The sequence below is a fragment of the Pholcus phalangioides genome, unplaced genomic scaffold (genome assembly GCF_987345545.1).
Source record: "Pholcus phalangioides strain wild (caught in Gottingen) unplaced genomic scaffold, Ppha-v1.0 ptg000008l_1, whole genome shotgun sequence".
In the NCBI taxonomy this organism is placed as follows: Eukaryota; Metazoa; Arthropoda; class Arachnida; order Araneae; family Pholcidae; genus Pholcus; species Pholcus phalangioides.
This window is the reverse complement of record NW_028301601.1, coordinates 9,337,769-9,350,539: the sequence shown is the minus strand read 5'-3', so window position 1 is coordinate 9,350,539 and position 12,771 is coordinate 9,337,769. Positions and strand designations below refer to the sequence as shown.

At 35.1% G+C, this 12,771-nt stretch overlaps 1 protein-coding gene across 1 annotated transcript in view; it reads left to right on the top strand.

The window, feature by feature from the left end:
- Positions 1-4,939: 4,939 nt before the first annotated feature.
- Positions 4,940-12,771, top strand: part of LOC149083624 (uncharacterized) — a 112,958-nt gene continuing 105,126 nt past the window's right edge. The window contains exon 1 of the mRNA XM_089235402.1: positions 4,940-5,074. Coding sequence (XP_089091528.1) covers positions 5,028-5,074 — 47 coding nt within the window. The 5' untranslated portion in view covers positions 4,940-5,027. The remainder of the gene's footprint in view (positions 5,075-12,771) is intronic.

Sequence of the window (12,771 nt, the reverse complement as noted above, 5' to 3'; positions counted from 1 at the left end):
GGCCAATGAGCGTAACCCCATGCTAAAATCCTTTGTATAGGATAGAATAACGCAGCCAGGACCGTCTTAAACGCATCGGCCCACTCGAGCAGTTCCCGGGGCATCAAGTGTATGAAGAGTTTCATGATAATGAAATTTAATAGCAAAATAATTATAGAATTCCTCTCAAGGACGTACACGGGATCGACCTTTGAAGGGGGCATAAACATCTTATAGGGGATCTTGTCCCCGAAAAATGTTGACTTTCCACCGTTGAAAAATCATTTAAATTGTCAAAAATTGGTTAATACAGCATGTAAAGGGTATAAAGAAAATATTTTCTTTCGATCTTCTAATTTTTTGACCGAAATATTACTTTGTTTCTCTAATTGTTTGGTCGACTTGAAGGGGGGGGGGCAGCACGGGTCCCCTTAAGCAACTCCCGCATATGCCTCTGATTCCACTTATTTAGTGAACCACAAACAAGTGACAAATGATTGACACCAAACGAGGGCAAAACCACTTCTAGTTATTTATATTTTTTTGCAATGACCCTCCTCGATGACAGCTAAAACGATGGCTTCCAATAACCAAGTATTGAAGATATCGCAAACTTTGAAATTTAATGCCTCGCTTAATATTGTTGTATGGCCAGTGAGATTTACTTCGTTTGCCATATTACTGCAAGGACAAACTTGTTTTGAGGTGGGGGAAATACAAGTCGATTCTTTTCATAGTGAACAGTATCGTTTTCGTATTCGGGATATATAAGCCCCCCCCCCCCCCCCAGTACCATTTGAGAGCATTTTTGTAAGAAAAAGGAAGTGATATGAAGATCGGAAGTAGTTTCGAAATCAGTGACTATCCTAAAATGATTGATTTTCTAAAAAAACAAGATCCTAGTGAAGAAATTCCATCCGATAAAGATGGAGCCTTAATTTTTCTATTGTATTTTATATCTAGCGAATAGGGGAGTGAGTTGTTAAAGTTTATTGTTAAATACCGCCTGGCAGTCCAGTGGTTAGGGAGCCAACTTCTGACTGTGCAGGACTTGGTTCGAATCCCGGTTCGGGCATGGATGTCTACTAGCACACACACTAACAAATTCCCTGGACAGATCGTAAATATCTTCTGGGAATACGTAGTGATTACATTATTTAAAAAAAAAAATTCTGGATACGTATTCTCTCAAAATCTCTAGACTTCAACTCGTTCATTGAATCAAAATTTAACTGGGCCTCAGACGTCAAACTGTTACTTGAAAAACTTGGCTATGGGTTTGTCTGGTTTGCTCCAGGATCTATGCTCCAAGCTCCATGTTAAGTTTCTGCCACAGATTCTGCAAACATATGTAGACCAAAATAGTAATGACCACCCTCATTATAAGTTTCACAAATCGCACACATTTGTTGAGGATTTCATGACATCAAAAATTGACATCACAGTGAAAAGAGTCCTTTTTCAATTTAGAATGAAACACAATTCAATCTTTTTTCATGTCAAAATTTTTGCAATATCTTCCCATAGTTTCTGCAACATGTGTAATCTGAACGAACTCGAAACCTGGCACCGTTTTTTTTTTCAATTGCTCAATCTATCGCTCCGTATAGACGGAAATATCTGTCTAACCTCATAAGTCATTTTGAAATTTGAATGTGGTCTATTAAAATTATCTCATTTAAGAACATCATTCAATTTTCAACTTCATTGTAGCTGCTCAAGGACTTAAAAGTTTTATTCTCGCGGGAAGTGAGTATGCGAATGAATCCTAGACATAAATATATTTTGATACACTCTTTCATATATATATGTCGGCCTGTTTGATTATTCTATTTTAATTACTATTATTCTATTACTTTTATTTTATTACTATTATTTTATTTACTTTTATTCTATTTTATTACTCTGTTTGATTATTCCCGTTGCAGTGCAGGCTCTGTGTGAATTCTGTGTGTGTATATTGCATATTCTGCAATAGGACAGGCAAAACTGCTCAGCACTGTGGACGGAGGCTTCGTTTCTTCGTTTCCCGTCACAGTCGAGGCGCTGTATATATGTAATTTGTATACATTGTGTATTGTGTATTTTGATCATTCTCAAAGCTCTCTCACTTCAACTTGCCAACTTCTTCCTCTTCTTTCTTGCACACAAGTCTTTTCCACATTTCTTTCGGCTGCGGTCTCCGGCCCTTATGTGCCACTGGGCGCACGTGCAATTTTTCTCCCTAGTCATTGGATTCAGTCACCCATTTTTGTCAAATGGCTTGTACGTTGCATTGGTTGATGGCTGTCTTCCTGGGGAGAACGACGCGAGTAATTCGAAACTTGCGGGCACGGGGCAAGGGGAGCCACCACTATAAATCTTTGCTAACTTTTCCGACACAACTCTGCCTCTTTTGAGGGAACGGACGTAAGGTGCTTTGCATCAGTCCGGGGTTGTGAGCTGTTCTATCTATCTATCTATATATGTAGGCCTATATATGTGTATATATATATATATATATATATATATGTATGTTTTTTTTTTCTATTTAAAGTATTTTCTAATGTTCCTATTCAATGCGTTTTTTTTAACATTTTATGTGTATATAAATATATTTTTCTTACTTTATTCAATATATTGTTTATGATGTATGTGTCACGAATGTATTTAACTCAGTGCAATCCCCTTTCCCCCAATCTCAAATTGATGTATTGTCTCATTCACTCTTCAGTGTATTCAAATGCCACCAAATTGCAGATAGATAGATAGATACAACCGCTCACAGCCCCGGACTGATGCAAAGCACCTTGCTTCCGTTACCTCGAAAGAGGCAGAGTTGTGTCGGAAAAGTTAGCAAAGATTTATAGTGGTGGTTCCCCTTGCTCGCGAGTTTCCCACCAAATTGTAATAGGCTCACGGCCTAACAATAAAGTTTGTCTTGAATAGGGGAGGGAGAGAGAAATGAGAACAAAATATATTTTTGTAGCACATCAATTAATACAATGAAGTTGTCTAATAAGTGTTATAAACTAATAAATACTATACGCTCCATGTAGGGGGGGGGGTGCTACTTAAAAAGTATTGGATTAAAATTGAATTCATCGGTCGATTAAGGCTGATATACGTTGAGAACGTTATATTGAAAGAAAATATCAATTTTTTATGAAATCCCTGTTTTTTGTTATTCCAAAACACGCCGTGTTTCGTTTATATGACGCTCACAGAACCGGAAGTTACGTTCACTTTAGTGTTGCGTTTAGTGCATTTGATGAATACGAAAAGGATTTTCTGATTTAGACTGGATTAGCGTATACCATTTTTTCAATGTAAAGTTCTCACTTTGATCTTTTTTGTTGCCGAGTTATACTGTAAATTTTAATAATACGTACTACAATTTTTTTTAAATTTATGTCATATACTGATTTTTTACGAAAATATGTAAACTTTTGTTCGTGATAGCATGTGTGTAGCAGTGCACATAAAATATATGTTAATATCTAATACATGGTTACAATGCATAAAATCGACTGAAATATAACTTGTAGTACAGTGTTCTTCGATCTCGTGCAAAATTAGCTGATTGACGGACTGATTTGCTTCGTGTATTTCAGCTGACCTGATGTGTGTATAGGTTTTTTTTTTTTTTTTTCTTTCTTTCTTTTTCTCTTTTTTTATGTTGAAAGATCAAATGATTGTCGGACTCATGTGTGATATGTGAATGTGTATCTACAGTGTGATAATTACAATGTAAAATATAATACTTAAGTGAAGCAATTATTATAAACCCCAGGGACACTAAATTGCTGCTCGCGAGTTGTTAATGGTTGCTCCCTGGGGCAAGATGTAAAGTTGATTTTTTTTTTTTTTTTTTTTTTTTTTTTTGTGGAGAAAATAAATGCTCCCTTCGGGGAACCCCGTATGGCGAACTATGTTTGCCGGGCCGGGGGTTAGTATCTCTTAGTGTTGCGTTTGTACATGCAAGTAAACCGTAACTGAAAACTTCAAACATGTTTTATGAAGAATGATATTTTTTTCACATTTTACTCGAGTTTGCGGCATTATTTCTAAAAATTTATCCATTGCATCATTACGAAATTTTAATATGATATTCTGCTGAATATTGTTGAGGTTATGAACCAAAATGTATGGTCTATCACATATATTTTTTGAATTACAGTGTTTTATAGATGAAATTTCAAAATATTCACATGTTCATTAACGTATTTGAGTGTAAGTTATGAGCATATCATGCGATCCTTTAAAATTTTGTTCATAACCTGCAAAATAACTAGCTAAATGTACTGTAAAATAATCACAAAACATTTCAATAACAAATTTTATTTCTAATCGTGGTTCGAGTATTACGTGAATTTTGACTAAAATTTGACATAAAAAAATTACTTTTCATAAAAAAATTACAGGTAGGCCGAAACTGGTCAGTTTTCACCATTTTGAGGCACTTTCTATCGAAAAATGCTGTTAAGGTTCACTCCGGTACCATTTTGTAGAAAAGTGCTCTCGGTCGTAGCAGGGCCGTCTTAAGAGCATCACGGACCCCCGCGCCAAAGTAGTTTTTCTGGGGCCTACCAGGTAAATTCTAGAAAATTTCAACCAAATCTAATTTTTGTGAGGCCTCTTTTCTCTTGAGGCCCCCGGTCCCATGCGTTAAGACGGCACTGGGTCGTAGTCGGATAACAGACTGTGTTTTTGATTAACCAGTTAAAAATTTAAAACAGATTCCCAGCCAAACCCGACTCCGCATAAAGAGGAAAAAATACTAGTGCTGCTATCTGTCTGACAAAAACAAAACTAAAGTTGTCCGTCGAGAGTAAAAAAGATTCCGAAACTAATGCACTTTCTTGCCGCTAGATGGCAGATGAACGGAATCACACAGGCGGTGAAAACAAGACGCCGTACGCCGTGTTGCCTAGCAACGAAGGAGAGTTAATACGTATATATATATGCGTGTGTGTATGAATGGTGCTGGGAGGATGTGGTGCTTAAAAAATTTGCCGACTTCACTTTTCCGCTTTATCCATAAATAAATTTTGATCTCGGGAGAAGAGATGCCGCTACTCTACAGGCGATACCTGCATCACAAATGGGCCGCAAGGTAAATTTTATTTACTTAAACAATATCTATATAATATATCATCCATGATTGTCGCTTTCAGTAATGTATATCAAGTACCGGTATTAATTTAAATATGTCAAAAGATTAACTACGATGAAACCTCACTACAGCGATACTCGGCATAACGCTAAATCCCTCTACAACGATATTTTTTCAAATCTTATTTGGAATCGCCCATAGTCTGATGTTAAACCCCTCTCGATACGACGATACGCTTTTTACGGTAAACCGCTGTATAACGATATTTTTTGACGATATTTCGAAATCGGCTACAACGACATTAATTGTATTTCATTCAAAATCATCTTCGATATATTTTTAGAAATTCCTGACTGAATGTTTTTCGCGGGTGTTTAATAACATCGGTGTGTTTTGAACTATTTTTCCCCCCGAAAGGTAAACAAAGTTGCCATGAAAAGCTAGTTTCTGTGTATTACACAGAATTCTTGTGCGGCAAAACACTTTGCTGCGTGGAATTAACCAACTGCATTTAATTAAGCAATTATTTTAAACTTTATGCTGCGGATAAATGCATTACGGTGGTATCAACAACACCAATTCAGAAGAGATTTAAATTTGATAGTGACTGAGATGGCAATGCCACCTCTCGATATGACTGCGGCGATAAATCCAATAACCGGTTATTATGCATAATTGCCTAGCATTTTTGCAAGTTTGATAAATTTCCCTAAATTTATAACATTCGCCTTCAATTATGCATAGTACCCAAGTGTCGTTGGGTAAATTGGATAAATTTCCCCCCTAAATTAATCACTTTCATCTGCGATTATGCATAATATTAGAGAATTGTGTCGTTGGTAAACATGATAAATCGGACTATGTATATGATACACTATACATGATAATTCATACGTGTGTTGTATCATTATATCGGGGTATGATCGTAAAATTTTTCATTATTATATCGGAGTCCGACTATATTCATCACACATACCAGACTCATTTGGATTTTTTTTTTTCACATTTATCATATTCACCAATTACACTAGAATATTTTCCGTAATCACAGATTAAGACGATAAATTTCAAGTATTTATAAAATTTACCAACGACACTTTGGGTATTATGCATATTCGCCTGTGAAATTGACAAATATATCAAATTTACCAAGATGATTGATAAGTATGCATAACAACCGATTTATCACATATTCACCATATCGTAACTGTACAACGATATTTTTTCTTGATCGTTAGAGAATCGTTATATCGAGGTCTCACTGCCTTTGTATACCACTATTTCGAACTTCTAGATCTTGAAAGTTGGTTGCCAGTCTCGAATTCCCATAATCGAAATTTATCAGGTTTTTTATTGGATAATATTGTTCGGGTCTGCAGTGGATTTCATCAACTTCACCATCGGGCCGAATTAGAATGAATTTTTCAATTGACATGGTTATTATTGATGGCGGAATACACAATTTTTGGCTTTATTTTACTGTTACTTTTAAACTGTTAAAATCTTGCTTAGCAAAATCACCTATACTGATATATCGATTGAAACACGATAATTTTTGTTTTCTTTCAGCTGTTTTGTTAACGGTAATATATGACGATGCTTCAGAAGCATCATAAAGACTTACTGTGTATGTGTACCGTATGCAGAGAGACATATACCTCTCCAAATGCTTACAATGCATTTTTTCCCACCCTCTGGGAATAACGGGAGAAAAAAATTCTGAAAGGACATATGGCCGTCAAAACAACTGAAATCCGTGACTTTGGGGGTCGCCGCGTCTAGCGTATTCTCAGGAACAAGCAATGAACAAATCACTTGAGTGTTCATTCGAAATGGCCATCAGCCAGCTCACTGGGTATTTCCGTAATACTTATTTCAACAATTACCCTAAAAGTTACGGCTTTTGCGGTGACATTATGCAGGAAGAACTGTTGCACCAATGCGTTTTCACTGCATTCACAAAAAGTGTACGCATTTGATGGATATCAATGACGTTTTTTTTTTTTTTTTGCACAAGATTCGGAGTGAGAATTGAAAGTGAAAACGTCGAATAATTGAGGTTTTGCGTTGAATAGATAAACTATTCTAACATTAAAACGTATAGGAACCAATTGTGACCTAACCCAAACCAAACATCTAATAAAAGTGAAAGTCGTACAACTGAGCGACGTATAAACGCGATATTCCACTGCAAAACAAATAATTAAAATTAATACGAACAATTTTTTCCTCATTATAATGAGATACGGTCGGCCATAAAACAAAAAAACATCACAGTGTTGAGATAAACCAAGTTTTAACTCATAATTCAAGCATTACAACAATTTTTCTACCCTTAATTACCAAACACAAACCATTATAAATATCAAATCTTAAATATAATTTGAACACAAAATCATTAAAAAAACAATATAAACCTGGAAAATAACGTATAACGAGCTATATATATATACAATTAATCCACTTCAAAGAACGAATTTCGAAATCAAAGCACTCAAACTTAATCTCAACACATAAATATATTAATACTCGAACGTTCCCTATTTCAGGCAATAAACAAGATGTAACTAATTAAGCAATTATGTGGGTTTTTTTTTAATTATATTTTTTACAAACGCCATCTTGAAAGTCGTTATCGTATCATTTTTTTTTTTTCTTTAAATGAAAAGTATATAACGTAATAATAAAATTTTAATCGGAAATAAGCGATGCGAGGGGCTCTTTTACCCGAAACAAATTTCACACTCCAATGGAACGCTATTGATAAAATTCTAAAAACAAAAATTATCCCTTATTCGTGAAGTACTTACTTACTTGTTCGCTCTCCACTTGCGTTAAACTATCTTTTTTTACGAGTATAAAGGAGCCTTATTAAATATATATATATTCCAATACTCAATCCTATAAACTTGAAAGAAACAATATCAATTTGTTTTTATAATGTTTCGCAATGTTTTTCAAAAAAAAAAAAATGTTTTCTGTGTTTCCTAAATGGAACGTGAAAATAGATTCTTGTGGGTGAACAATTGTAATGAAATAACTTTAATGTTTAACGGAGGAAACTCTCTCGAAAGAAGAGGTTTTTTTTTCCTCATTTTTTTTTCATTTTCATTTCTTTTTCATTTTTTTCTCATTTTTTTTTCATTTTCATTTCTTTTTCATTTTTTCCTCATTTTTTTTTTGTAATGGAGGGAAATATTTTTATTTCGGATGCTGGAAATACTTTCCTGTTATATTTAAAACGTGGTATCAATTTGGCGTTCAGTTAAATTTATTTGAAAGTTTTCATTCGATATCACTCTTTGTTAAGGAGTATCATAGTGTTTGTTTGTTTGTTTGTTTGTTTTTTCCAAGTTTTATAACTAATTTTATTGTTGTTGTGTATTGAACTCAATAGAAATTAATGTTTATTTGGGAAATTTTGCGAGTTTTTACTTTTTAGGTATGTTCGTGGTGTTCGGTATCGAGGTTTGCCATGCTATGTTTGTGGAGCCGAAGTCCTTGGGTAATGCCAACGACCATTTTTTTGGGGAGTCATACTTGCTAAACCAAGGCTGTTCATGTTTTGGGATGGTGCGGGACATTTGATACGAAAACATGTCGTGAGTGACTTAATTGAGCGATCTGTAAATATGATGTCACCTGGTAAAATGAAAGGATGACGTTACTTTCCGCCATACATACGAAGGTTTTTAACAACTGGCTGTTGCGAAGATGAGGAAAGAGAGAAAATCCAACTGCTTTTTTGCGGGGAATCGAACCCACGTCCTTTCACTTGCCCTAGACTACAATGGCAGCGAATCTCTCAATCTTTCCTCGGAACTCGTGTTGCACTGAAAGGGACCGTACATGGACGGCCGGACCGGACTCAGGCCAAGCTCACGACTGCTGACGCTGCCACCATATATATGAGTGCACAAGAGCTCCAAGGAAAGATTGAGAGATTCGTTGCCTTTGTAGTTTAGTGGTCTAGGGCAGTGGTTCTTAACCGGGGGCCACGATTGAAAATCTCGCAAAAGGGGAGCCACGGCTGCTGATAAGGGGGCCACGAAGAAATTTGTAGAAAAGAGTGATAAAAAAAATTAATTTCAAACAATGCATAGAATATTTTTTTCGCAATTTTTACCTATTTCAGTAACATTAACAAGAGGGAGGGATAAAACAGCATTGCATGTACTATGGGTGATATTTCGAGTTAATACTTTTGCGATGTAACGTTGTAGGGCAGGCAGAATAGGCCATTACACAAACTAAATAAGAAGCTTCAACAAAACTGGAGCAACTGGAAACTGTGTGTGTGTTTCAAGACTTTTCGTACGAAGAGGCTGCCATTGAAAAAGCAGACAGAGATTTATTGACCATTTATCGACATTCTTTTGAGTGCTAGTTATAGTGATGGTAAATTTCCCGCATAGTACAAATTATTTTCATGGTTCCAATTAATTCTCAGCAAGATTTCCCGTTTGAAGCGTTTTCTCACTTACAATGCTTTTCATGACATTTTTTTTTTAAAAAAAACGTTATAAGTGGGATCCACACACTGTATCTCAATGAAATTGTCACAAAAATACAATTATTTTAATTACATCTTAAACTCGCGATATAAAAACAATACATGAGAAAAAACCCTAAAAATTAATATTTTTTAAACTAAGCTCGAATCCCGTTTTAACGAATACCGTTGTAGCGAAAATATCGTTTTAACGAACACTTTTCTAATTAAATAAGTTTACATAGAAACAATGCGGAAAACCTGGAATTCCTTTATAACGAAATTTCGTTACAACGAAGTAATTTCTCCGGTCTCTTGAAGCTCGTTATAACGGGATTCGACTGTATATTGCCGCATAATTTAAGAAACTGTGACATGAAATTAATTTCAACTATTCGTACGCTATTCTATACAATTTAACAGGAAAAAATAATTTTAAACATATTTTAGAAAGTCTTATCATTTAGTTTGCTGATTGGTTTCTTTATTTAATCGAAGCAGCTAATGTATCGAGACTTACTTTGAGATTCTCACTAGCACTTCGAAGGTTTTTTAACCGATATTGTGTGTACATATTTTCCATTCACAGGTCTGCAGAATCCAAAATAATTTCAGTGCTCTTTTCGTCCTCTGTAACAACAATGCTGTGAGCATTAAAAAAAAAAAACTCTGAAAGGGCGTATGGCCACTTTTCAAACTATTTAACCCTTAACCCTCTTAACGATCGCGTAATTTTCAAGAAAACATTAATAAAAGTGCCTATTTTTTTTTATCCAAGAAAATTGTATATAAATAAGTGTATGGACAATATATGTATTCATTTTTAATTTTTGGAAATTTTTTTTCAATTTGAAATCAAGAAAATTTAAATTTTCAAGAAAAACCAACAATCAGGGTTATTGTGACTGAATGTTGGTTTTTCATGAAGTAGGAAAAAATGAAAAATATGTGTTTTAAACATTAAAAGGAAATTTTATGAAACTTACACATAATACAAAATGAATATCAATAGTTTTTTCTTGTATGATAAATTTCAGAGCATTAGATGCAAAGTCCAACGTCACAATCTGGACACAGTAGTACCGAGTTTCCTTCCTACATCTCTTACTGCTTGCATCTCTTCTCGAACAACAAACTTTGCATTCTCTTGATGGTTGCCTTTTCTTTATCAGATGGAGATTATTTGTCTAAGAAAATGCCTTTCAATCAAACGGTTAGGGTTATCCTCCAAGCATGGAATGGTGTCTGATGACCGATACGTTTCAATAAGTTCATCTACTAAAGACAAACGAAAAATCAAATGAGATTTTTCCCCACCTTGTAAATAAGATAGGAATGCAAAATTATTTGATCTAACAGATGAAAAAATATTTTCTTATAGTATTTCTTTCCCATTTTTCGAGCAGTAAAGTAATCTCCAAGATATTGGTCTAAAATATCTACTGCTCCCATATTTTTGCTGTAATCTGTTACAACTGTAGGTTTTTGTCACAACTTTGCCATGGCACTGTACAATGCACATACATCTACCATGCCATTTGTTTGGACAGTAGATAACATTATAAATAGTCTGGCATGTAAAATAAGAAGTACAAAATTTTCCGGGTATAAGAAATGGGTTGTTTTTAATCTTTTCGGTGCGTTACTTTGAATACTCCAGCCCGGAAATATCACGGGCACGAGAAATAAAGGGCGAAACCTCAGCCCGTCAATTTGACGGACGCGAGAGGGATGGGGTTAAAGAGCGCAATCCCGAGATATCTCGTCAGACTTGATTTGCTACATTTTGGTCACCCCGAAATATCTCGGGTTCTTAACACGCTTTTATTTACAATGTGGCAGTCATAATGCCGATCAGGAAAATTAAAAAAAAAAAACGGCTTAAAGGGTTAAATCCGTTCATTTGATATTCGTTGCTTCCGCTTATTTCTCAGAAAAATGCAATAAATTGTCACTTTCAGAGAGAAATGCCCATAAATAGCTGAATGTTCCTCTTCGCATCAGTCACATTATAGTTGTAGTTTATGATTTTTGCATTGATAACACGCTTGCAGAACTAGTTCAGTGATGTGTTTTCAAAATCTTCAAATATTGTGTGGATTTGATTGTTAGGAATGATGTTTATAGATTCCAAAGATTTGGAGTTCGAGTCGAATTGAAAATGTCAAATAATTGAAATCGTGAGTCGCATAAATGAAATATTTTAACGTTGAAAGGTATAGGAATGAATCGCGTCCGAAGTCAAATCTCATAAATGTGAAAGTCGTGTAAGCAGGGGACTTATAAATAGGGTCTCACTGTGGCACGGATCCTCCTGCGCACAACTGGAATTTATTGGCATTTCTGCACAACTGAGCACCTCTTGGCCATTCTTCCCCCCCCCCCCCACACCTTTAATTTATTTCCTTGCTAAAGTTATGAGGGACTATGCTCACATTAAATTATTGAAATTCAACTAATTTAGCGCAAAAATGTAGTTTATTTCCTTGGAATATTTCATCTCAAACTATTTCTTACGTGTGTATATAGGGTGCATAGGTAACAGGGCGTATGGTATTTTCCTGGTGAACCGTTGGCAACAACTTTGTAATTGGATTTTATTCTCGAGCACAGGGTGTCCATATAAAAAAATTAAAATTTTTATTTTGATAACGTTACAACCCCTTGCAACATGAATGACATGTCTGATTAGTACACGTTATTCTGATACTTTTTCCTAATTGGAACTATGCCTCTAGGATCAACCATTCACCAGCAAAATACCATACGCCCTGTTACCTATGTACCCTGTATATCAAATGTAGTACGAACTCGGTTTTGTGAAATATTGTGTTGTGTTTAAGCCAACTCCTCCACTTGGAGGCTGCTTGTCATCCAACGAAACATCATATTTTCACGATAAATGCAAATCTCACCGTGTTGAAATTAAAGTCAACAAACCAATAATATTATTTGAAAACTGATTATTTACAATTTCGGATGGATTAAAATTCTGGTAATGAATCATTATATGCATATAGAAACGTCCTCTCCACTTGTCAATACAAGATTCATCGAAAGACTGGTTATTTGTGGAGATGAAGATTACAAGCAAGAAAATATGCATATGGCCATCTGGTTGGCCTTTGTCATTCACGAGCTATTAGTTGATTGTTGACGCCGTCCATGTACGGTGCCTTTCAACACATATATACTCTCCAAGGTT